This window comes from Periplaneta americana, chromosome 10, assembly GCF_040183065.1.
Source record: "Periplaneta americana isolate PAMFEO1 chromosome 10, P.americana_PAMFEO1_priV1, whole genome shotgun sequence".
Classification (NCBI taxonomy): Eukaryota; Metazoa; Arthropoda; class Insecta; order Blattodea; family Blattidae; genus Periplaneta; species Periplaneta americana.
This window is the reverse complement of record NC_091126.1, coordinates 45,993,409-46,019,775: the sequence shown is the minus strand read 5'-3', so window position 1 is coordinate 46,019,775 and position 26,367 is coordinate 45,993,409. Positions and strand designations below refer to the sequence as shown.

At 35.8% G+C, this 26,367-nt stretch overlaps 1 protein-coding gene across 7 annotated transcripts in view; it reads left to right on the top strand.

The window, feature by feature from the left end:
* The window catches only part of Wnk (Wnk kinase), a 280,436-nt gene that overhangs the window by 177,060 nt on the left and 77,009 nt on the right, over window positions 1–26,367 (top strand). For 5 of the 7 annotated variants that reach the window (XM_069837319.1, XM_069837318.1, XM_069837314.1 and 2 more), the window contains 7 exons: window positions 3,522–3,750; window positions 5,725–5,854; window positions 5,989–6,131; window positions 9,881–10,120; window positions 12,014–14,221; window positions 25,607–25,722; window positions 26,013–26,310. In XM_069837319.1, coding sequence (XP_069693420.1) covers window positions 3,522–3,750; window positions 5,725–5,854; window positions 5,989–6,131; window positions 9,881–10,120; window positions 12,014–14,221; window positions 25,607–25,722; window positions 26,013–26,310 — 3,364 coding nt within the window. The remainder of the gene's footprint in view (window positions 1–3,521; window positions 3,751–5,724; window positions 5,855–5,988; window positions 6,132–9,880; window positions 10,121–12,013; window positions 14,222–25,606; window positions 25,723–26,012; window positions 26,311–26,367) is intronic. The other 2 variants (XM_069837316.1, XM_069837320.1) reach the window with 2 other exon arrangements.

The window sequence follows — 26,367 nt, the reverse complement described above, 5'->3', positions numbered from 1 at the left end:
TTTTTCTTTGGTGCTAAACAAGTGTCTCATGCAAATGGAATAATTGCATTTAGATGACGACGACGAGGATGAGGATGATGATGATGATGATGATGATGATGATGATGATGATGATGATGACGACGACGACGATACACATTTACATTGATGATGATAGTGTGAATGTTTAGAGCTGTGTAACGTTATTATCAGTGGTCTAATAATCACCGTGCCCGTCACTGTACCCAAATATCACGGGATCAAATTCAGATAAAGACCTTGAATCTTTAAAGAGCAATAAAAATTCTTAATATGACATCCTATAGGGGGAGGGGGGGGGGGGGAAATTTCCCATGTCATACTTAGCACATAAACTAACTCTTGAGCTAAATTACCTGTTAAATGTGACTCAAAGCGTTAAGTCTGTTGCTTTGTGTACAAATGTCCGAGGATCATTAATCTCACGAAACTACAGAGACTTTTGCAGACGAAAGAAAGAAAGAAAGAAAGAACAATTGAGATGAAATAGGCCTTCATTGATTGCAGTGCTCAAGAAAACCAACCCTATAATTTATTAGATTAAGATCATATTATTATTATTATTATTATTATTATTATTATTATTATTATTATTATTATTATTGTTATTGTTATTGTTATTGTTATCTTTATAAGTCTGTAGATTTTCAGAGCAAATAGCTCATATTGTATATAACAAAAAAGTATAGTAGTTTTCTCAAAAAAAAATTTTGTTTCCCCAGATTTTTAACACCCTTTTATTCAGTAACTATTGCGAATAGGATCGTGACTTTTGTCCATGTCGATAGATAATCTAATAAAGAATTGTTTATCCCTCTGATGTATTTCATTAGAATGGATGGTTTTCGTGTAAATTTAATTTAAAAACCACTAATTTGAAGCCACTAAATGATGCGATCATTGTAACTAGAGAGAGAGAGATAGGTTGTACCGTAAAACTACGCAACTATGGTCCACATTTATGACATTTTAACTTACAGTTTATCTAATTGAAGTAGGATTTTTTTCAACAGCCTTTTGTTTGTGTGTCTAGGTTTTGCAGGTTGTTTATTTTTAAGCCTATGTGTGTCTAGGTTTTGCAGATTGTTTATTTTTAAGCCTATAAGTCATAAAAAGTGTAAGGTAAGAATTTGTTAATATATTCTTTATTAAACATTGGACCATTGTTGTATATGATGTTGACAACTTTGGTCCAAGTGGAAAATTTCATACTAAATCAATACTGGACTACAATTGAGAGACTCTATTGGAAGTACATGACATCCTCACATGTCTTAGTAAAAAAGACACAGTTTAATGCAAACAAATTGTAAATTTTCTTGAAAAATAATGCAATTTAGAAACTTATCAAACACAGTCGAACATTAAAAGAAAAAAACATTGGTCAAGATTTAAAAAACCATAGATAAGAAATCATAAATATTGTAAAACAATTGAATAATAGTGTTTACTAATATTTTTACTTCAATGGTTTTCCCCATCTATCTTCTAGTTCTGGCACATGATATAAAGCCCTCTTTGTACTCATTTTTGATGGAAGACTTATTGGGAATTTAATGTCCTTGTTTGGGTAGAAGATACAGTCTTCTTTCTTTGGCCACTTCCAAGACAGTCCATAGCGTGCCATACAACTGACATATGCTCCATCGTTCTTGGTGAACTTGACTCGTCCCGGCCAAAATTTGCCTTCATATTCTACTGCTAACGAAGTCACCTGGTTTTGGGATGTAGTCATGGCCATTCAATGGAACGTCTTCAATTAGTTCCTCAGAAAGATTCAGAGAGGACTCAGAGGCATAAGAAATTTCAGACTCCCCAGCTTCACTTTCACTGTCAGATTCCAGCTTCTTCCTTCTTGGGTGGTTCTTTCTGCCCTTTGAAATTGAAGAAACATTTTTATCCTTTGAAGTGGAAAGTGAGGACATTTGCTGTAATTCCTCTGCAGAAATGCTCTTTCCTGCCACAATGTCAAAAATCGTTATTAGAAATCCGAAGTTGCACATATCTTGAGCATGGCGGATACACATTGCTTCTTCTGTTTCAGAAGAAATACACCGACGACCAGGTGGTCTAACTTCTTGTCGGATCGCCTTCAATCTCAAAATAATTTAACTTTGCGGTATTTTATATTTTTAGAAGCTTCACGCTGTGTAATTACATTGTTTTTTATATCAGCTAGACATAGTTCATTTGTCGACCACTACACAGCTTGTAAGCACGCCCACCCACCTTCCTTCTAGACACTTTATCGCGCGACATGATGAATTCCTGGAACAAAATAACACGGCTTTCAAGAATGGTCCAAGGAATTGTTTGGACTATAGTTGAAATCAAAGTACGAAATTTTATTTTTTTTTTCCATTAACCTCAAAATTTACATAAATGTAAACTTAACTATATCTAAAATACGTAACAGTAACATTAAGATTTGAAATGTAACGGCATCAAAACTAAAGCTTACCTTGAAGTAATATATCTGAATAAAAGTTATCAGACGATGCAACAGGTACAATCTTGTTAGTATGAAATCAGCGAATACACAACCGCAACAAGGGTAGCGATCTTTTGGCGAACTACTGGAACAAACAGCATCATATAATAACTGATTAAAATGCAAATGTCATCCACTAGATGTCACCAGCGGCTGTGTTGGATGTATTTTGGTGTGATGGTGCATTTGGACCATAGTTGCGCTCTAGGACCATAGTTGCGTAGTTTTACGGTAGTTCATCTTGGCAGACAGACCTGAGTTCGTTGACCTCTTGCATCAATATTACAAGAAAAACGAGGAGTGTATTAGTGGCGATGTTGCCAGACTTCTGATACTTGCAACTTAATTTCCCAATTAACCATTCATTGAAGCACAAAACATATTATAGGTTTTCTGTTCATTTAAGTGTACTCCATCATCCCTTTCAATCTGCAGGATTATTCACTTTCACCCTGTATGTATGTAGTATGTTTAAATATTATTATGATTGCAAGCAAGTAAATTACCTTAATTCTGAATTAAATGTATGGCCTGATATAAATTTGAAATGGTTGCAAATAAACAAAAATGACAAGGACTTTTCTGCTTTTAAACATAGCTCTGATCCATCTCATTGCTGGTTGACCTTTCCTTTCGAACCGTTCTGTATGTAAAATATGGTTCACTGTTAACATCCTCTTCATTTAATTGCAAAATAATGTGTATGTGCGTGTGTACATAGCTTACAGACTTGGTGTCACCTTTGTTTCCTAGAGTTAGTGATGTAGAATTGACCAAATAATGACAGTAGAAATAGTAATCTTCCATGAAAACCTGTCCTGACATTGTCTTTGTCTGCTACCGAGTTCACTTTCATTACTGGGATTTTAATTTCATTATCATGTGTGGAAAATCTATTTCAGTCTCATATGTGGAAAGTGTATGTATGCCCTATCTGCTCGATTAGTGACACTTCATAACACAACATACTATTTTTTTAATTTATCATAAACTCAATTTTTTCTTTATGCAGGCCAGGTGTAAAGGATTTGCTTGTGCACGAATTCTTTGCTGAAGACTTGGGACTCAGGTTGGAAATGATATCAAGGGAAGAAGCAGTGGCTTCAGCTACATCCAAAGTTGAGTTTCGGCTACGAGTATTGGACCCCAAGAAACGCAGCAATAAACATAAGGAGAACGAAGCAATACAGTTTGAGTTTGATATTCAGACAGATAATGCAGAAGAAGTAGCGAGTGAAATGGTATGTATTTTTAACAGTTGCGTATCTTCTATACTAATATGGTAATGACTTATTGAAATAGGTCTAAATTTAAATGATTTATTTTCCAAGCGCCTTGCTTGGTTTCAAACTTTGGTGCCAATTCTATGGATTTGCATTACGGTACTTTACACTGAGTGGACAAATATCATGGGATACTTGGATTCGGGTAAATGTGAAGGTATCACCCTGGCATACATATATGCAGGAATACAGTGCAGCAATTTGCTGACAGTACAGATAAATGGCGTAATTTGTTAAATTTGAAAGAGTGATCGTAGTGGGTGCCCTGCACATGGGTCACTCCATCACAGAAGTAATACAGAAATTTGACTATTCCTGTTTAACAGTCTCAGAAATATATTGGGAAGTAATAATTCATCATGGACAGCATTGTGGGAGGAGGACGTTGTGGATGAATATGGCCGTTAGTGTCTTGCGTAGTTACAACCAGTGTGTGATCTTAGTATAAATCACTATCAACTCTAATGAGGGAAGTAACATCGAAGTGTTACCAACATCATCATATCATTAGCTGAAATTGGTTATGGAAGTCGCTGACCCACCAGTCTCACTAATACCATGTTACAAGACTCTTGTCCTTCAACTGGACAAAAGAATATTGGCACTTAACTTTGGATGATTGATGGATCTCGTAAAAATAGGAAGATGTGTCCTAGGAGAAACTGCAGGAATAATTAAGGTTGGTGGAGGGTCATTCCCCAGCCTGTAGATTCATTGGATATGAACCTTATGACAAACTATTGAAAGTGCTATTTTCGATCTTTCGTCTTGGAACACTAGAATGCGACAGAATTATACACAGTGGCGGGACATTACTGGGATTGACCTACCCTTAATCTGAGTGAAAGGTGGCCTAACCATTCCTGTCCATTCAGTATGCTATAAAATATGTTTTGCTGTAGATGATATTGTACTTCTATTCTGGAGAATATAGTAACATAATTCTTTGTTGCTGTTAGCATTTCTGATTTGGATATCAAAGCAATCTGGAGAAAAGTAAACTTATGTTGAGGAAAATTGAATACCTCAACTGCCCTTTCATTCAGCACAAATAACATTTTGACTTGATAGGATTTTAAACAAAATATGTAAAATATTTGAGAGAGATAAATTCTCGACATGATGAACAAATTGATACGAGTATGAATAATTAATAGGAAACCTGTAAGTTTACTGCGTGTAAACAAAACTAGTGATTTCAGTGAATATGTTTTATCTTTAAAAAAATTACATTCCTTTCTACTGTACATTGAAAAAGTACGAAAGCAAAGAAATGCAAGTTCAGTGTTATGACATACCTGTATTTAAATATTGGTTTGCTTCGGATATATTTTGCTGACCACTTGTTCACTGCAAATATAGTGCATAATTTGGGGGTTGGTAGATGCACTGAGGGAACGGTAAAGACTAATGAAATATTTTTATACGAAATTATTTATTTCATTCACTTCCATTATACATGTTCTGTAGTTCACAATTTACAAATAAAAATGACTGTTCTTACTATTCATCCTCTTGAATATACGCCAGAAAAATAGCTACAAATTTCCATACTTCACGTACATAAGGATGTAAGGAGTGAACTTAACGGTATTCAATTCCTTTGGTTGGTGTTTTAGCATTTCTCTGAACTGATCTGCAAAGAATCCAGTAAGTATTTGAATAGTAAGATATTTATGCATGCAGTGAAAAATGAAAAAGTGCAAGACATGCCACTTAACAATTTATATATCCAATTGCTCTGTAAGATATAAGAAAGGGAGTAGAAGAATGACGCAGGATGTAGATTAGAATGTGGGAACATATCTGCCAAGAGAACTCATTTTTAGTTGCAACCATTTTTCTGTGTATAACAATGATCTGTTCAACAGGTCCTTGGTTCATGCATTGGATTCTCTTTATTGCATTTAATAGTGTTGCTTTAAATTGTAGGCAAAATCCGGACTAATAATGGAAGATGATGCGAGAGCTGTAGCTAAAATGTTGAAGAATAACATCTCAACACTGTCTAAAGAGAGAGAAGAACGGAAGCATCTAGAACGTGAGAGTGATGGAGCAATAGGTATTTCAATATACCACTGTAGTACCACTAAAACTATCTCTAACTCTACGAATACTACTACTAGTACTGCTGCTAATACTGCTATTACTACTATCATTGTGTAACAGCTTCTAAATATATTATATTTATTTCAGAGATGTCACCAGACTCTGGCTATGTAGCCATAAATAAGAGTGACAAGACTGCAGTGTCACAGGGAGGCTATGTAGCTCCACAACCCTTACAAACTATTCCTTCTGCTTCACAGTTATCTCAACAGCCGATACCAGCACAACAGGTATTTTGTCATCCAATAATCTATAGGTGACATGTCTTATAGACACGATATAAATTATTCCTTAAACTACATTCTGTCAACATTGAAAACTGTTAAATATTTGTAACTTTGACTGATTTATTGATTTACTTATTCATTCATTCATTCATTCATTCATTCATTTATTTACTCTAGGTTTGATGGCTTTGGCATTTAAATGTGAATGTTTTATCATATTCTGAAACAATATTTTGCTTGCAAAGGGATATCTAACAGCTTATCCATTTGGGGGGGGGGGATTGCAGGAAGTGATATTAGAACTTTTTTTAAATTAGCATAAAGTAATGAGTCGTAAGTCAGGTCTGAAACTGTTAAACATGGTAAAAAGATTTGTTTGTATTTTTTGCATTGTCTGTGGTTTCTCTTATACATAGCTGAATAATCTTGGTTCTTTTAATATTGTGACAAAATTTGAGGAAGTAGAATTTTAATTCAATCGAGATGTAAAAAATCACACCTCTTGTTTGTGTCTACTAAATATCTAGATGTCTAATGAAGCACAGAAATTTTATTCTGAAGAAAATATAACAGCCTGTTCATAAGCCTAAAGCTGACGTTGGTGAGATAGTTATATTGTTATAGTATGTTTCTTGGGTTCATAGTATCTAAAAATATAAGCAGATGTTTCAAAATGATGTCTGACCAATTTTTAAACGAGTTTTATTACGCTTATTATGTTTAATTTATACATAACAGCATTCTTTATAAATTAATTTTAAAAACTTAAAAATAGGCATTAACGTCAAAATAGGCATTTTTAGGCACTATAAAACTCCTTTATTTATACCTGTTTTTCCATGAAAAATGTAAATATTAAATCTAAAGCCTGTATGTATCAAGGAAAAAATAGGTTTTTGCCTAAATTCAGCTCTCTAGTTATCATAATACGTGGTTTCAACAGGAAAATCATGTCAAAGAGAAGTTTCACAATGTGTGTTCAGGGAAATGACTGCATGACATAAGATCTAGACCAGGAAACTATTAAGACTGTTAAACTGTGCAACTTGCAATATTTCACTTTTCAACTTTGGAAAAGTAATTCATACTTGTCTTAGCTTCCAGTGATATGACTGAATTTATAAAATCATGACTTAGAAGAATTGCAGCTCCATTCTCATACCTAGAGGCATTACGGAAATGCTACAACCATTGGATGTGTAAATAAATTTATTTATTTCAATTGGCAGGCACATAGAATTCAATCTTTGACCCATAATGCACCTTGCTTCCCGATAGAGATTGTAGTGCGTGCTGCTGTTACAGGTCAAGCAGTGTTGTAAATAGTGTCCTGATACACAGTCATGTATTAAACAAAATGTCTGGCAAAAATGCATGTGCAGTATTTGTATCACATTTGAGTGCCATCGACCAGTCATCTCAAGTGAGCTGCACTTGGTGACGTGTGCTGCTGGATTTTGAGCAGTTGGAAGTTAGTATTATGACAGTTTGGTTGCAAAATGTTTTAAGGTGACTGGAATATCGAACATCATTTGTAGGAATAAAAGGATATGTTGTGTGGCCACCAAAGAAATGTAAGGCTTGTACATGAACAAACAAGAGATTTGTATGTATTTCCTTTCATAGTATGCGTAGGCATTTGAGGAATATCCTATTTTCTCTCTTCTATTAGATAATCATTAAATAAGGAACACGTTTCAGAATATGTACACTTACAGAAAGAAAAACTGGTTGGCTTTGAAACATCTTCATGGAAGCCATGCAGTACAGCTCTGCCGAAATATTACATCATTCTATCTTTATGATTCCACTTACTGTTTTTCCTCCCAAGCATTGGCACAAACATAATCCTGTTCTGCCATTATCTGTTTCTAATTTAGATAACGATATAACTCACGAAACTTTCAAATATACGAATTTAACAACAAATAATTTTTCAGATGCCCACGATTTTCACTACATATACATGTGGAAAGCATATTGGCAAACGATTTAAAAATATTTAAAAGCACTTAGTTTTTACATCACTTTGACTATGTGAAGTATGTGATCACTGCTGGTTGGAAGTTAGATGAGGCACTTGTGGTGATCTTGTTTAGCGTTGAGTTGGACGCAAAGTCGTGACATGACTATGTTTCTAAAAGTGATGTTGATACACTTCTATTAGATTGATGGCTTATGTAATATTATAACAGGATGAAGATTGTCAGGTCCGTGGCTATAGTATCGCCTGGCGTGTAGTTATGGATGTATTGGTCTGCTCGTGCTTGATGCTAGGCTGATACGTGCTTTTAAATATTTTTAAATCGTTTTAAACAGTTTTTAAACAGTGTCTTACATAGTGTTTTAAACAACGACAGAAACATTGCAATTCAAGTTTGATAAAGTGTGGTACCAAATAGCACATAAGAGTTAAGGTGATCATTTGTGTAATCATGACAACACTTCACCGACACCGCACAGCATACACAAAAACACTGACCATTTCAGTCCAGATACATGCACCCACAGGCTTGGTTTACAATTAAAATAATATACAAACATCTGAAGATGGTACAAGTTACGTACCGAAAACGTTAATGAGGAAAATATGACTAATTAACTCATTCATTGTGTATGATAAGCAAAGGCGGTAAATATACATATAATTATAGTCAAATTGTGACAGCTTATCGGTATATCTTCAACATGAAAAGTTACTGTGTTTGGTCCCCGATCATTGCTTAATTTTTTTTTAAGTTTATATTTTCACTTGATATTAATTTTATTCCACTATCGCTGTCAAAGCATTTTGCTCATATTATGTCTTATTAGTATGGAATTTTACTACCAAAATAAATTTCCGACATAATCAACATTTCATAGAAAAACAGAACATCATTGATGAAACTCAGTTAAAGGACAAAAACTACAGGCACATCAAAGACGAACAGATATATTTAAGATGCCAAGGAAAACAGCAGTAGCCACTTTTAAAATGGAAACAGGGCGTGACTGCCTAGCTGATCACCTGTTTAAGATGCATTGCCTCCTTACTAATTCCTGCAGGATATGCATAGAAGACAGAACGGTTCTTGATAAAAAAAAACTTAAAAAACGCAGTGAACTCAGCATCAAGAGTCTGACAGGATTATATTAGGAAGCCAGAGGAAAAATGATGTCAGTCAATCCCCTGTGTCACAGGTCAACAACAACAATTACTACAACATTGTGAGACAGATATGTCACTGTTCAATGAGACATTAAGGCAACTAATTAGCTTTTGACATAGCTCAAATGGTAACTAGGGTCATTAGACCTGAGGCTGTTTTTGGGTATGGGTTCGAATCCTCTGGGGCTGATTATATGGTTTGATTTATTCCGAGGTTTTCTCCAACTCTAAGGCAATATGAGGTAATCCCATGGCCAATACCATTTCAGTGTCACCAATTCCACTGACAGGCACAATAATTCTTTAAGATACATTGCATCCAGAACATAAAAAGGCACATAAGTAATGTTTCCATTTAGTTTATTGCAATTTTTTTTCTTTCAGAAAATTTTCTCGTTGAATATTGCATAAGGTATGCTAAAGTGAATTTGATTAGTGCTTTCCAAGTGCTTGAAGTAAATGTGAACTTTAGTGGAAGTGTCCAGCCTTCCCAGATAGAACATCATACCCTGCAACACATCATAGCATCACTATTTCGCACCATTTAATTGGATTCACATTTAGAAAGAGATATTAACTCATATTATGTATTTTATTACAGCAGCAGGCTGGTATGGTTCAAGGTGGTTACATCACTTCATTTCCCCCTGTATACCAACAGCAACCACAACAGCCACCGCAGCAGCCTTCACAAACACCGCAACAGCAAGGAAAGTCTGTAGTCGTTCAACAGGCACCACCAACTCAGGCCTCCCACCAAACTGCTTCCCAGCAGCTGTACATTGCTACAAACTACCAACAGTCTGCTCCTGTATTGCTGCAGCAGCCAACAAACACGCCAGTAAGTACTTTGGGCATTTGCCTAGTCAAAGGAAGTACATTAAGCACAGTATTAAACAGTGTAACTTGATTTAACCTATGGCCATTGTCAATAAATGTTTATAGTAGATTTTGATTTTGAAATGCATCAGTTTTTGTTGGAAAGTAATTTACCAGGCGCATCCAGAAAGTAAGTTTTCCGATCTTTTCCCCTTGAAAGTAAACGTAATTAGCTGTGTCAATTGCGCATGCGTAACAGATCTATGACGTATCAATCATATGCCAGCCGGACAGGTCCCGCCTGGTGCCAGTAGCGTGGCAGCGGTGGTCCGAAATGGAAGCTCTTATTCCTTCTCCCGCCGCCTGCGAGGTTTGGTCGGTGATAAAGTTCTTTAATGCACAAAGCATTGCGCCAATTGAAATTCATCAGCAGCTCTGTCAGGTCTATGGGCCGAATATCATGAGTAAGCAGATGGTGCGTTGCTGGTGTAGGCAGTTTTCCGAAGGTCGTCAAAGTGTCCATGATGAAGAGTGCAGTGGGTGACCGTCCCTCATCAATGATGATCGCGTTGAGCTGGTGCGGCAGTGCATCATGGAGAACAGTCGCTTCACGATTACGGAGCTGAGCAGCCATTTTCCGCAGATATCGCGATCCTTGTTGCATGAGATTGTCACTAAGCACCTGCTGTTCAAAAAAGTGTGTGCCAGGTGGGTGCCAAAAAACCTGACACCCAAACACAAAATGCAACGTTTAGGAGCAGCACTGACATTTCTGCAATGGTATCACGATGACGGTGACGAGTTCCTCGAGGAGTGGATCAGGACAGCACGTTTGCACATCTCCTTTTTATGTTAGGTTAGGTTCTTTTCAAACTGAAATGACGAGTGAAACGTACAGTTAAAATTACTCTAACCTAACCTAACCTAAGATAAAAAGGTTAGGTTAGGTTAGGTTAGAGTAATTTTAACTGTCCTACGCTTCACTCGTCATTTCAGTTTGAAAAGAACCTAACCTAACATAAAAAGGAGATGTGCAAACGTGCTGTCCTGATCCACTCCTGTTCCTCGACAGGATCGTCACGGGCGATGAGACTTGGATTTCGCACTTCACCCCGGAAACCAAGCAGCAGTCAATGCATTGGCGGCATAGTGGATCTCCAGTCAGGACGAAATTCAAACAGACGCTGTCGGTACGGAAAGTGATGTGCACGGTGTTCTGGGACAGGAAGGGCATTCTGCTCATTGACTTCCTTCCAAGAGGTGAAACAGTCAACGCTGACCGTTACTGTGAAACACTGCGAAAATTGCGACGTGCCATTCAAAACAAGAGGCGTGGAATGCTTACTGCAGGTGTTGTGCTCCTCCATGATAATGCTTGTCCACATACGGCTCGGCGCACAGCAGCTGTTTTGACGGAATTTGGCTGGGAGTTGTTTGATCATCCACCCTACAGTCCTGATCTTGCTCCCAGCGATTTTCACGTTTTCTTGCACCTCAAGAAATTCCTGTCCTCCGGTGAGCGTTTTGGCAACGACTAAGAGCTGAAGACTTCTGTCACATGCTGGTTCCATTCACAGGCGGCAGAGTTCTACGTCAGAGGGATACAAAAGTTGATCCCACGATACGACAAGTGTCTCAATTCTGATGGTGGCTATGTTGAAAAATAGCTGAAACATTGCTGTACCTGTTGCCAATAAATGTTTTCCTGAAAGTGTGTGTTCTTTTTTTTTTTTAAAAAGTAGGGAAACTTACTTTCTGGATGCGCCTCGTATATAGTGATCATTAGAACTTAAGACTACACAGAATGAGCACATTCTTACGACTAATTTCTATCATAGGGCTATTTGTCAGCAGTATATTAAGAATAGTTAGTATTGTTTCGTAATGGAATTAAATTCCCTTTCTCTTCTTACAGGTTGGAAATATTGAACTTCCGGTGTCAGCATCAGCACCCCTACTTCAAACTCTGTATCCATCCTGCCTAGTCAATCCATCTAATGTCAATACAGGTGCTGCTAATATTGTACCGGTGAATGTAGTCCAACAAGCCCCGCCCCCACAATCAGTTCCAACATCGTACTCTAGCTCCCAACCTCTGGCAAGTATGGCACAAGTTGCTATGCAGAACATTACTAACTTCCCCCCCAGTGTGGGCACATTTGTGTCTCAACAAAGTGTTCCAGTTCAGAACATCACTGGGTATGCACCCCAAGTTCAGCAGAATGCAGTGATGCCAGGGTTACCAGTCTCAGTGACTGCTGAGGCCACGATTTCTAGTGTAATCCACCCCAATTACATCACTCCACAAGTATCTCAGTGTTCACTAATTGTGAATACATCTGCACCTGCAATCATATCTGAGAGTTCTCTGCATACAGTTAATAGTATAACAACGCAGTCAAATTACACACAACTGCCAATCCAAGCTTCCAGCATTTCTGAATCTGTACTACATGTTACAGCTCCAAGCATTTCAAAATCCTCTCAGCAATCTCAAAGTTCAGTCCTCATGAACCAGTCCTTCCCACAGACTTATCAGGCACAGAACCTTGCTCATCAACAACAGCAACCTGTTATTGATAGCTTTCAACAACCAAGTCTCCTCCCTGAAAATCTCTGCACTGTCTCTAATTCACAGTCACCACAGGTCGGTATATCGTCTCAATATCACATCCAAACAAGCATTCCACAACTTGAATCCCAGCAAGTTACAACTAGTGCCAGTACCGCTGCACCCTCAGGATCTCAGGCGACCACGACTGAAGTAGCAAACGTAAGTTTTCGACAGGATATGCCGCAAGCTTCATCTGACTGCAGTACAGCTTCAAAACCTAATGCTAATGCTAGTCCTAACTCTAATCTTGTACAACCGATTACTTTAGCAATTCCATATGCTTCATTTCAGCAAAATACTAATGCACAACTGCTTACACATTGCCAGTTTTCCAAAGTAGATCCAATACCTTTGCAGCAAACTCCTCCAGTAATTCTACTCCAACAACCCAGTCCCACAGCATATGTAATTGCAGGCGATGGTTCCTCTGTTCCTGAAAACTATCCTCAAAGTACTCCATCAGTTCTGCAGTACCATTTGCAGCAGCATATGATATCGGGTTTCAGGTCAAACATTTGTGAAAACTACACACAGTCTCCTGCTATGACTCCAGTTCCAACACCAAATCCTCCCTCTACCCCAATCCCCGGAACACCTAACACACATCCACTTCTGAACCTTCAGAATCAGAATCTTTATCAATTTACAACTGAAAATATGCAAGGTTCAAGTAAAACTTCACCAATTATGCAAAATACTGAACAGATTTGTAAGACGAATCAAACACAGAAATTTCAGACAGGACAGAATTTATTTCAGGATACTTCATATACAAGTAAAGTTGATCAGATGTTCAAATATCAAGCTGCACAATCAGAAAGTGTGATTGGACCACAGATTTGCCATTCAAACTCTTCTGGTAGAAGTCAGAGTAATGAGCAATTAAAGAACATGTCATCAAATGAACAACTGCATTACCAACAGCATTTTGATATGCAGAATGTTCAACAAAAGTTGCTGGTTTCTACTGCTAATGAAACAAAAAATATGAGTGTATTGAAAGAAATTCACCCGTTGGTTCACGAAGGCATACAGAATGGTGGAGAAGTTTTAGAAGAAAATATACAGGACAGAAATCAGAAAACAAGCAGTGATGTGGAGAAACAGAACTGTAAAGACCATGATGTTACGTCAAAGGATGTGAGCAGCATGCCTCCCCAGGAAACCGAGGAAACTCAAAAAGTAAATGAATGTGCCAAAAAGATTCAAGAAGAAATTGGAACCCAAACAACTCCTTCACTGGATCATCACTCATCTGTAATGGATTCACCAGCAAGTGGTGAGATTGACAGTGATGTATCAAGGTCGTATGCAATAGTGGGTTATTCTGAGGAGCCTGTGCAGTCTTTAGAAGCTGATGTTAATTCAGAGGAACAAATGAAGCAAAGTTTACCAGTGCCAGGATCTGTATCTGATGAGATGGCAGCTCATGGTTACATGCAAGATAGTAGACGGAATTCTTCAGCCATGTCCAGCATTCAGGGATCTCCAACAAAATCCACTCCAAAGGTAGAAGATGGGTTTTTTATGTAGGACACTTAATTTAAACAAACTATAGTTGTAATGGGTATACTGAGCAAGGCTTCATTTAATTTAAACTTTGATTTCATTTTGATGTTAACATTATTTTCATTTTTCTTCGGTGTTGTTCTATGTAGCATTGATGTTATGATATGAAGGTAATCTTTGTGCAAGAAAATTATATTTATCTTAGCAAAATCATTCAGACATCCGGTAATGTATTTATTCAAACTAAAGTCACACAAATTTTTTAGAGTGGAAAATAAAAAATGTATATTTTGAAGTATGCAAACCAAATATTTGAGGTGGTCTAGAGTTCAGAAGATTATAACATCATTTATGACTGGATGCAGCTGTTATATATTGGAAATGTTAGAGTTGTACGTAAGTAAAATTTGCTTTGAGAATATCAAATATAAAAGATGGTATGATTGAAAGATTAGATACATATTACTGTTTAAGTAGAACTTCGTTGATTCGACTATTTTCATGAAACAATGGAGTGTGTGTGTAATCATGACTGACTTCTCATTTTCAGTAAGTATCAACTTTCTATTTTATTTGGTGGAAGTTTTCTGTTTTAGATGGAGCATTTATTAATTTTAATTGATAGTTATTTGCCAGTGGTGGAATTTGTGATTTAGTGAATAGTTTTGGAGTTTTATACAAATTTATTGTTGAACTGAATTGCATTATCTGCAATAATCAAATAGAAGTTACATTAAAATATTCAGAAACCACCATTAGAATGATGCAAAATATTCTTCAGCTGATTCTCCAGCATCCCCTCTCAATGGCATGTTACTGATTTACCTCATTCACCCAAGCATCCCTCTAGGTGTGACAAGCCGAACTGTAGATCTTTTTGACACATTAGCATTGCCCATTTTTGACACCTTACCATTGCTCTTGATGCACCATGGGACTCAGTTTATATTGCATCAAATGAAGATTAATGGAGTAATATTGAATTTTCGGTACCCCAGGAGTACCCCACAAAAATCCACCATCAAACAGCCTTTGTCCTCCACAAATTCAACTTGGCTCCACTGGAATTCGAACCTGGTTTACAGACGTGAAAATTCCACTGTTTTGATGGGACTGGAGTTAACACTTTCAGACTTTAGCTGACTTAATGTTAAATGCATTTTCTGTAACTATTTTCCTGTAGTAGATGTTTCTGGAGACTTCTTGGAATATATCTCAGATAAGCTAAAGAAAAAAATATACCAGAATACAAACAACTCGTTAAAAATATTTGTTGAATTTTGCCTTTCAATCATTTTTATTCTTAAATAAATTTCGGAATTTTGATTTGTTATTTGCTAACACTTCAATTTAATACTCAGCAAGAAAACATGCAGGGCTTACTTTGCACACGAAATGTTTTATTATATGGTCGTAGCAAGTGTAGTTATGTTATTGCAAATAGGAATAGGAAATGAACATTATAAAAAAACATGTTTATCTTTTATTATCATCACCATCATCATTATTATTTCGTCATTATTGTCATCTGCATTATTTCATTATTATTATTATTATTATTATTATTATTATTATTATTATTATTATTATTATATTTTGGCTTATGTCTCGATGTACCTTGGATCTCAATTAAATTTGTTTCTAGAAATGGTGAGTTGTTACAGAACAGTAATATCAGTAATATGTATAAAAAAAACCACATTACTTACCATCATAATGGCATTGTGTATATGATAATCTGGATACTTACAGTAATACAGGAGGAGACGTGTGGCTTAGATTGCAATAAATACTGCATTTAAAGGATTTAACTTACATATTTAGTAAGTCTTCCTTAATACAGGTATGCATTGTAATCTTAAGTAGCTGAAAAGAATAAATTTTCTTGCAAAAGAATTACTTAACTCCTTTAGTTCTTCCTTTCCAAGTGTCTTGTTGCACAATCAGATGATAAGAGGAGCAGGGTTACTGGTACATTTATTTTCTTGAGGAGTGCTTTTTGCTGGCATGTGACAACAGACCACTTAGAATATGCAGTACCTATATCTTAATAATTGTTCTTTGTATTAGTTTGTATAAAAACATTTTCTGTTTTAGTAAGTCAGAATTTTTGGTTAATGCACCACAGCATCCACATCAGTATGCATACTTAAATTGATGTATATTATCATTATTTTAATATGCAGTATATTGTCATTACTTAATAATATGCAGTGTTTCACAGTATTTTATCCTGAATGGGTTGGTTGGACACACATTTTTGCTAATATGGTGTGGTTAAATACAGGTACCAGTACATATTAATTCTTTGAGTTCAAGTTTCGTCTATATCTTTTAGTGTTACTTCAGCAAGATAAAACATAGCCTTGTGTTTGTGAGCGCTGAGACCATTTGCACTGGTATGGGTTTTGTTTTTCTCCCATAATATTTATCAGTACCATGGAATATATCACAGATACGTTTGCTCTATTTCCTTCCTTTACTATTCCTATCTGGTTTATTGTGTTATTATGGTCATAATTTCACCTAAATCCAAAGAAGTTCATAAATAAGTTAAAGATAGTTGTGATTTGACATATGATTCGTTGCTTGCGAATTTGTGGGAGTTCAACTATCTCTTCCTTAATAATTCTGATGTGATGGAAATATAATCCAAGGGTAGCAGGCACAAGACAAGTGGATACAATATGCACAGGCTGAAACACAATTGTGTGTTTATCCAACTACAATGTATAAATCTCTGTTGAATAACTAGGCATTCTAGTCATTTGCAGTAGTATGGAGGTCTGCTGTTCTACATGGGGAAATTTATAATGTTTTTCTAATTTCATTGATACCTTTAAAATTCATTATTCCAGCTTTCTACACTTCCTCCATATTTGATTCATGCTTTTTTTTTTTAATTCAGTGCAACTAATATATCGCTATAAAACTTTAAAAGAATTCCTAATTGTTTAATGCTGCATACTGTGAATTTAACATAATTGATGCTTTTCCACAATAATGCATGATCCATGTATAGATATGATATGCATGTGATGCATGTAGCACGTTTTGATGGTATTATAGTGACTGTCTTTTGATATAAATTTATTTTTACATATTTTATTGTGATTTGTTAATTGTGGTGTAACATTGAAATAAATATACTATGTATTTAAGATTAAATTTTCAGCTGTAGAGTATCAGTAGAGATTATAATGATGAAAATAATAGTACTGGTACTTAATAGTAAGATCCATGAGATGATATTTAAGCATTTCATCATAAGTGTATGATAGGGAGAGTTCTACATTACTTGTAAATGGAAGGCCTATGTCTTCTGAGTCTCGACATCTTAAATATTTGTATTTAATTACGAGTTAATTATACATCTTGATTATACAACTTCTAACACTATATCACTTCGGAATATGAATTATATATCTTCCATGTTTTAAATATTACAGTACCTAGTTAACTACAGTAGTTTCAGCCTCTTATGGGCCATCTTCAGAACTGGACCACCAAGTTCTGAATATGGCCCATAATAGGCTGAAACTAGTTAACCAGATACTGTAATATTTAAAACGCGAAAGATATATAATACATATTCTGAAACAAATAATTGATTAAAATCAAGTTCTCTATTTATTCCCTTAAAAAAATCACTGTCGTGGTTTGGAAGTGGCAAGGAGGACTGTGCTCTAGAGCTGTGCATGGTTGTGGGTTAGAAACCCACTTGTCTCATTACCTGGTTTTTTCCTCCATCTGTAGATAAATGTTAAGCAATTTCTTAGTGAATGCTCAGTCATTTTGCTAAAATACCATTTTGCTGTCACTCTTTCTATCGAAGCTAGACAACCATGTAATTTGTATAGCAGCTTTAAATAACAGAGTTAAAATTAATGTTCTCTTAAAAGTAAAGCATAGCAAGTTGTATTAATGCTCAACCTTCACTTCCTATTTCTGGTGCTTGTGTCCAATTTACTACATAGACATTCAGTATGATAAAACACTAGAAGTAGATCAGTGGTTTGTATTTGGTTCTTGTGTAGTAAATTCTCGACCATAAGTAGCCTATAGTTCCTTATATTTGAAAGGTAATTCGAAGATTTTTAGAATTTACACCCCATGACACGGAAATTGGTCGCTGTTCAAAGACTAAGTCACATCTCGAAATAGCTCGATACTCATCATGTGCGCTATGTTTACATGCATGCATTTTATATAGAGAGATTTAAAGTCGGTCTTTGTAACGAGTAGAAAGAGCTCTATTGCTAAGCCTAAAGCTTCGTAGGGAATATTTCGTTTCATGATACACAGATACATCAGTGCTACGACTTGACTTCATCCTGGAACTTGATGCTTATTATTTTCCTGTGTGAATCTCGTATTAACCCGAACAATACTTAGACAAATTCATGCTACAGGAGAGCAACCATTTTCCGTGACAAAATGTGTACTATGTGCTTAGAAAAAAATGTAGTTTTTTTTTTCTTTGTAAAATTCTGTTTATCCAATTATTGAATGGTGTAATTCTAATATGGTTTTCGGACTAGTTAACAGTTGTAGAAGGGGAATTTAGTTATTAATGTCAGCAGTTGCATAGTTGTCAAATACTGGTATACCATACTTCGAAGATAGTATGAGGATTTCATTCATTCAAGTTTTCTACCCAAAGGCAGGTTTTTCATTGCAAACCCAGCATTCTCCACTCTTCCGTCTTTTTTGGCGTTCTCCTAGTCTCTGCATTCGATTCATATATCCTAATGTCTATCACCTGATAACTTCTTTTTCCCCGAACTCTTATCCTGTTCAACATTCTTTCCAGTGCATCCTTCAGTAGGCAGTTTCTTCTTAGTCAATGATCCACTCAATTTCTTTTTCTCCTCATGATCAGTTTCAGCATTATTCTTTCTTGGCTCATATTTTCTAGCAAAGCTCACATTTTCTGTCCATTTCACATACTCCATTCTTCTCTATGTCCACATTTCAAATGCCCTAGTCATTTCTCTTCACTTCATCGTAATGTCCATGTTTCTGCCCCATACAATGTCATACTCCACACAAAGGATTTCACTAGTATCTTCCTTACTTATTTTTCCATATGTCAACAGAAGATGCTCCATTTTCTATTAAAAGCTTCCTTTGCCATTGCCGTCTTCCTTTTGACTTTCTGGAGCAGCTCAGGTTACTGCTTATAGTAGAGTGTTTTCACTTACAAAACATATGTCGATTGGGTAGCATGTGACTGGCATGAAGGCCATGCAACATGCAGCAAACCATCTCCTGCATGCTCGGCAGTCCAGTTCAGTCTCCCTGTAGGTGTGGTTTTGTTGACATTAGATTGCGTGTTATTCTTCTGATTGTGTTAGTGAAGTGTTTAGATTTAGGAGTGGTCTTTGGTGCTGTTGCTATGTGAAATGGTAAGATTAGGAAATTTTCTTTCAATTCATCTTTTTACCTTTCAGCAATCACTCTTTTTCAGATAAGTGTATAATATGAAATTCCTTCGCTTTATTGTAAATATCTGGCATGCCATGTGAGCAAGCTAATCCAAACACTTCACTAACATAATCAGCAGAGTAACATGCAATCTAACGTCAACATACCCACTCCTAGATCTGAACACTTCACTAACACAATCAGAAGAATAACACGCAATCTAACATCAAAACAATCATTCCTACAGAGATACTGAACTGTACTGTCAAGCGTGTGGGAAATGGTTTGCCACATGTTGCATGGCCTTAGTGTTGGTTGTGTGCCACCTGATCGACCTACATTATATAAGTGAATGCTCTTTGTTAGGACTATCTGTCTATAAATTATTGAAAGTGTAGTCCTAGGAATTACGTACAGCTAACTTCAGTTTACTCAAGCTAATAAAGAGAGAGATATGACTCACTAAGTTACGTTAAAAGTCCCTTCTCACTCTATTACATTTACTGCATTAATAATGCAAATTAGCCACAGTGTAGCTCAGATGTTAGTGAATGAGACTTGTGACCTGAGGCTGTGCTTGTGTGAAGGTTCGACTCGTGCTTGGGCTGTTTAACTAGTAGTTTCTCCGATGCTTTCCCTATCTATAAAGTGACTGCTAAGTAACCTTGTGGCAAATGTTCAGACTCATTTCACCAAATCCAGTTTCACTGTTATTATTTTGACTGGTGCTAGATAACCTCGGAGTTGATAGAACATCATTTAAATATCATTCAGTTTTAAAATATATACAGATAAAGTCCTTCTTTCAAAGTAGGTAATTCCTGCAATGGAAAGAAAAAAGGCTTGTTTTTTTTTTTTTTTTTTTCAATGCTGAATAAATTGCAAACTTTCTTTCTGTTATTATCCGAAGTATGCATTATTTGACTAGTATTACATGCCTCTGAAAACTGAACCTTTTGCAATAATATCAAGTTTCCTTTATAATAATTAAATTTCATAAATATTAATATTCTTAGTTTTCACTTTTAAAATGTTTCAAATTTACTTTACTAATCTTATAACATTACAAATCATATTACGGAATATAAGGGATTTATAGCCAACTTAAATTGTTTAAATAGAATTTATTTCAATATTAAACATACATATGACTTATTTACTTACATGTTTTGTATTTCTGTCAACACAATCCAGCTGTTTTATAATTTACTGATGCAGAAATAAGTACTAAATCTTGGTATGAAGATTTTTTTCCCCATCTTTATTTAAGAAAATCATTATTCTGGAGACACGTTTTACTTAGGTAGAGTTTCTGGCCTTTGTACTTCAATTTAAATCAGTATCTTGTAATTGCAGAATTTTCTTTTTTTGCTCATTTTTCCGGATATCATAATTGGGAGCTCGATGAGCTTCCCCTCACTTTTCAGTTAATTCTTCCATGGTTCGTAATTTGTTGATGGTAGCTGAAGTCTTAAAAAGTGTGATATATAAAGTTTCGATGACCAATAAGATGTTCTCACTATTTTTAAATTGTGGGTTGCATGTACATATAATCATTTATCATATTTGTGACTATTTATGTAGTAATCATTCAAATGTTGTGACTAATATTGCATGTATGTTCTATTATCTGTTTATTGAAATTCATTTAGTAAATCAGTCTGTTGGTGAATTTGTGAACAGAATTACGAAGATATACTTGCTAGTCTTGTATTTATTAGACCAGATTCCAGTAAAATTTCATTTCAGTTTTTATCTGCAGACCTTAGTTTTTGAGGTTAATATGGAATTCTTCGATGTGCAGAAATATGTATAACATCCCCAAGAATATAATTTTCCTTCTTCGTCTTCTTCTTCTTCTTCTTGTTCTTCTTCTTCTTGTTCTTGTTCTTCTTCTTCTTCCCTAATAATGTCACTAATGGAATGTTAGGGAATTGCCCTGGCTACACTTCTTGAACTTGTTGCTGTCCCGGCTATGCTGCTGAACTGTCCGAATGTTTTTCCCCCGCCTGCTTCACAACCTCATCCCGCGTGGTCCTTTGTCTGCCTACAGGTTGTTGTCCCTGTGTTTTCACCTCATGAATTGGCTTGGCTTCCAATATTCCTCCATCCCAGTAACATTTCCAAGCCACAAGAGTTGCTGATCCTCTATCGTCTTATTTATAGGTGGCTGTTGTACATAATATATCCTTTCATATGCTTTCATTTCCAGCCCTGTCTCTTCTCATATCCTTTATTTCCAGCCCTGTCCCTTCATGTTTTCCCTGCTATTCTTCGTAGGCACTTCATTTGCATCATGTAATGGTATCATTCTTCGTTGCTGTACAGCAGTATTGACTACAGAACTGCCTGGTACACATGGGTCTTTTTATCCACCACTTTACCAAAGATGCAGCAACTCACGGAATAGTAGACATTGGTGACTTTCTGTGCTCGCCCCTTGTAGCTTGCCTATATGATGGCCCTTGTTCCAAGATACTCATAGATTTCTTTTCACCTGCGTCAACTACTATCCACCACACTCAGTCCTAATCTGCACTACTGCTTTTTTGTTCTTGCCACCATCATGACCTGGCTCTTTTTGTGGTTCTCTGTTATCTCCCTTTCTTTTGAAGTTTCTGCCCAATCTATCACTGCTTTTTGAACCTTCCTCTCTCAGTGTGATCAAGACAATGTTGCCAACACCTCATAGAACAGCAATCTGAGCTTTACGTTCCCACCACTGATTTATCTGTTCTCATAAATATGACAAACAGTAATGGACTTACACTGTTCCCCTGGTTGGCAGCTTTTTCGACTGTTCTGAGGTCTTGCCATTGAGTCTTATTATATCCTCTACTCTCTGAAACATAGGCTTAATTCTTCTTGAAAGCTTCAGTGGAGTGTTTTTCTTGTATAGCACCTTCTACATCTCATCCCACAGAACTGTATCGAATGTCACCTGTAGATCCAAAAATGCCAAGTATACAGGCTTCCTATCACTGATCCACTTGTCAATAATATTTCTCAAGGAGGATATCTGATTTTGGATCTGTTTCCTGGTCTAAAGCCTGCCTTACCTTCTTTTAAGTCCGCATTGACATGTACTGGAAGTCGACACTCAAGAATCCTGGAGTTATAGGGTTCGGCAACCTTTCAACATCAAGGGGTCATATAGGCCTACTATTTTGGGCGCTCAGAGCACAAGGGAATCAAGTCACAAAAGTAAACTTTTCAGAAAAGTAGACTTAAAGTCTTTTATATATAGGTAATTACCCATTAAAGGTGAGTGTGATTTTAAACATCTACATCATTGCCAAGATTTTGAGGATATGATCCTTTTATGCTCTGAAAGTAGCCTCATCTAAGGTATGTACTGACGAAATATCTCCTAGTTGACCAAAAATGGACTTGATTTTCTTGTGCTCTGAACGCCCCATTTGTACGAGCCAAAGTTAAAAAAAATGTGTAACACACCAAAGTCTAAATGCCTGAGTTTTGCAAAACAACAATTCTGATGCTTCGATGTTTTACAGTCCATACAGTTTTACACGAGAAGAATAATTTGAACGTGACAAACAAACTCATCGATCAGTTAAAATACCTTTTATATGTCGAAAAATCTTTCTGACTATAAATGTTTGAACTTTCGTTTGATTCAAAGACCTTGTAAATTATAATTAGTTTGCAAACTCTTCAGTCTCTTCAAAGATGTTGTAGGATCGATGTTTACAGTTGATGCAAAGCTTCAGAAGAAATCTAAATTCAATTTATCTGCTTGATGTTGCGAGTATTTCGTGGAAAAAAAAAAATATATATATATATATTTTTTTTTTTTTCAAGTAGGCTACTAATTCCGTGGCTGTGGGCTGTTTCATTGAAATCATGAGATTACGCGATTAAATGTAATTTATTTTCTAGATTACCTTTAGTTTGTGTGTTTTTTGCGAATATATTTAAGTTTTCAAACATTTCGCGTATTTCGTTAATACCAAAAAATCACATCCCTACCTAGCATGATTGTATGGGACTGTTTCTGTGTTGACTCTGGCTGAATGGGGATGTCTTCTGGTGTGCAGCTAGTCACACACCCTATCTGAGATGGACCTTATTGTCCAAATGCATCCTCTGGAGATATCCCACACCTTGTCCTCGTTAAGAACTCGACCATTACTGAAGTAACATTACCCATACCTGGGACAAGAACCCATCTTTCGAGATTTGTTCAGTTGCATACAGTTACAGCCAAAGCCCTCTATGTATCCTGGACTGAGAGGCAGGATGCGTAGTCAGGATTCATAATGCAGTTTATATCCTTTGGTAATGCTCGGTAATGTTTATGAAGTAGAGAGAAAGAATTGTCACACATCCAATGAATTCCACTCAACTTAATTTCTTAAGTTCAATTCATGTGTATTTTTTATGTTATGTGTGATAAAACAGTGTTAAGGATTATACATACACAGATGTTTAGGAATTAATAGATATTTTCGTTGAGTCATTTTTCAATGTTTTATTTTATCCTATCTGAATCCAATGCTTTGTTATTAGGAAGTTACATATAGAGTTGCAAATTGAGATTTTTGTTATTGAGTAAATACTAAATTGGATATAAGTTTAAAGGACATAAAAATGTTACGTTCTTTATGTGCCTGTTAGGAACATTGATACAAATACAAAACTTCGAGAAATACGATATATGAAGAGAATTAGAAAATAATTATTTTGTACTTTTTAAGTATTTGAGAGACAAGTAAATCGTAAGAAATATGCTTTCATCTGTACTAATACTTGAATGTTTATCATGATTTGGGCAGTAGTCGTGTATGCAATAATTGGATCAAAAGTTCGAGTTTTTCTCATGCATTTATCTTTATAACTATTCAAATATGATGTTGGTCTGTTAAGTGAAACATACTGTATATAGAAAGATCGTGTTGACTTTGATAGTGGCGTGCATCATTTCCTTTTAAGCTCCTGCAGGCAAATAAACAACTTGTGACAGCTCCGTAACACATATTTTTGAACTTTCATTCACTCACTGGATTCCTCAACCAATGGAAATTGGATACGTCAACTCGCGTTACTGGTGCTACATAGAAAGTAGATACGACATTGCCACATAGATATATTCCCTAAATTTCCTTCTGCGCTTATCTGCCTCCTATCCACTAACTCGCCATCCACTTGATTGCCATCAGAGTGAGGAAAGTGGGAGTGCTGATAGTTGCAATATCGCTCTCTGGCCCTGTTCCTTTGACGTGCTTTACTAGAGACGTCAGAAGTCGAATCTTACTCCATCAATCTAGAAAATAACACTTTTACAGATTGGAGTTCTTAACTAAGGAACAAACTCAGCATTGGCTGATTCGTAAGTTACTTAGATTTTAAAATTAAATTCCTTGACAAGAAGTTTTATGACTCTTGTAATATTTGCACAACTTTAAATTACATTAACTGAGTGATACTCATAAATTTGTACTATTACTGAGGCACAATGAAACAACGAATAATTAAGTAAATTTTTATAAAATAAATGTGAAATTTCTGTTACTTCACGCAGTACAAGCATATTTCGAACATACAGCACAATTTCAACTGTATTATTTAATATAATTATCATTTGGAGTCTGTAACCAACTACATTTCAAATCTTCTTTTAAGCTGGAGGAACTGATGGATATAAGCCATGTTGTTATTTTATGTGTGAAATTAATAATAGTATATTTAATGTCATTTTTTCCTCCTGTTTTCTCCTGTTCCCCACCCTCCCATAAAGTAACCTTCAGAATACAGTCGTGCATATCATATCAATCCTTAGCTTGACCATCATGCTGAAAGTGGAAGCAAATTCTTATTTTATTTACTTCAACAATAAATTGACAATAAAATTACTATCAGTACTTTAATATTATTAAGGTAAAGTAATATAATTGTTATTGTAAATGTTATTGCTATAATAAAATTATATATTTTCAGTTAAATGATGGGGGAAGCCCTCTGCATGGAAGTCAAAGGCAACAGTTAGGGTTTGAACCTGCAGATTCTACGTTGGAATCATCAACAATAGGAACAAACTCAGCATTGGCTGATTCGTGAGTTACTTAGATCTTTTAAATTAAATTCCTTGACAAGAAATATTACGACCTTTTAATATTTGCACAACTTTAAATTACATTACAATTTGAGTAGTTAAATTAAGAGTTTAGAAGTAAATTAAAATAGATTCTTTATACTCTCAATTTTTATTCTTTATCTCCTGTAATTGTAAAATTTATAAATGACAACAGAAATATTTTAGAAAAATTTGTAATTTATGCTAACTTTTAGTAGGCATGAACTCGCATAATGTTTGTTGTAATAGTATTTTTTGTTTATTTTGTAGCTCATTTTCGTCAGCTGTCTCAGGCCTGGAATCATCTGTACCAGACATGCAGAGTGTGCCCGGACATATCCCTGGAGCAGCTATTTCCGCTGGAGATACAGCCCCTGAAAAACGATCCAAAAGACCAGGAACCAAACGACGTAAGACAGTGGGTGATCGTGGACCACGGCTGACAGTTTTGTCCTTGGGCAATGGTGGAGGTGTAGTTGAGTGTCAGCTGGAATCAAGCAAACATAAGACTGTAACATTTACCTTCCACACTCAAGATGTAGTACCACAAGATATTGCAACAAACCTGGTAAGGATTAGAGCTTAAGTTTATGACATATTTATAAATTAACTTGAATGGATATAT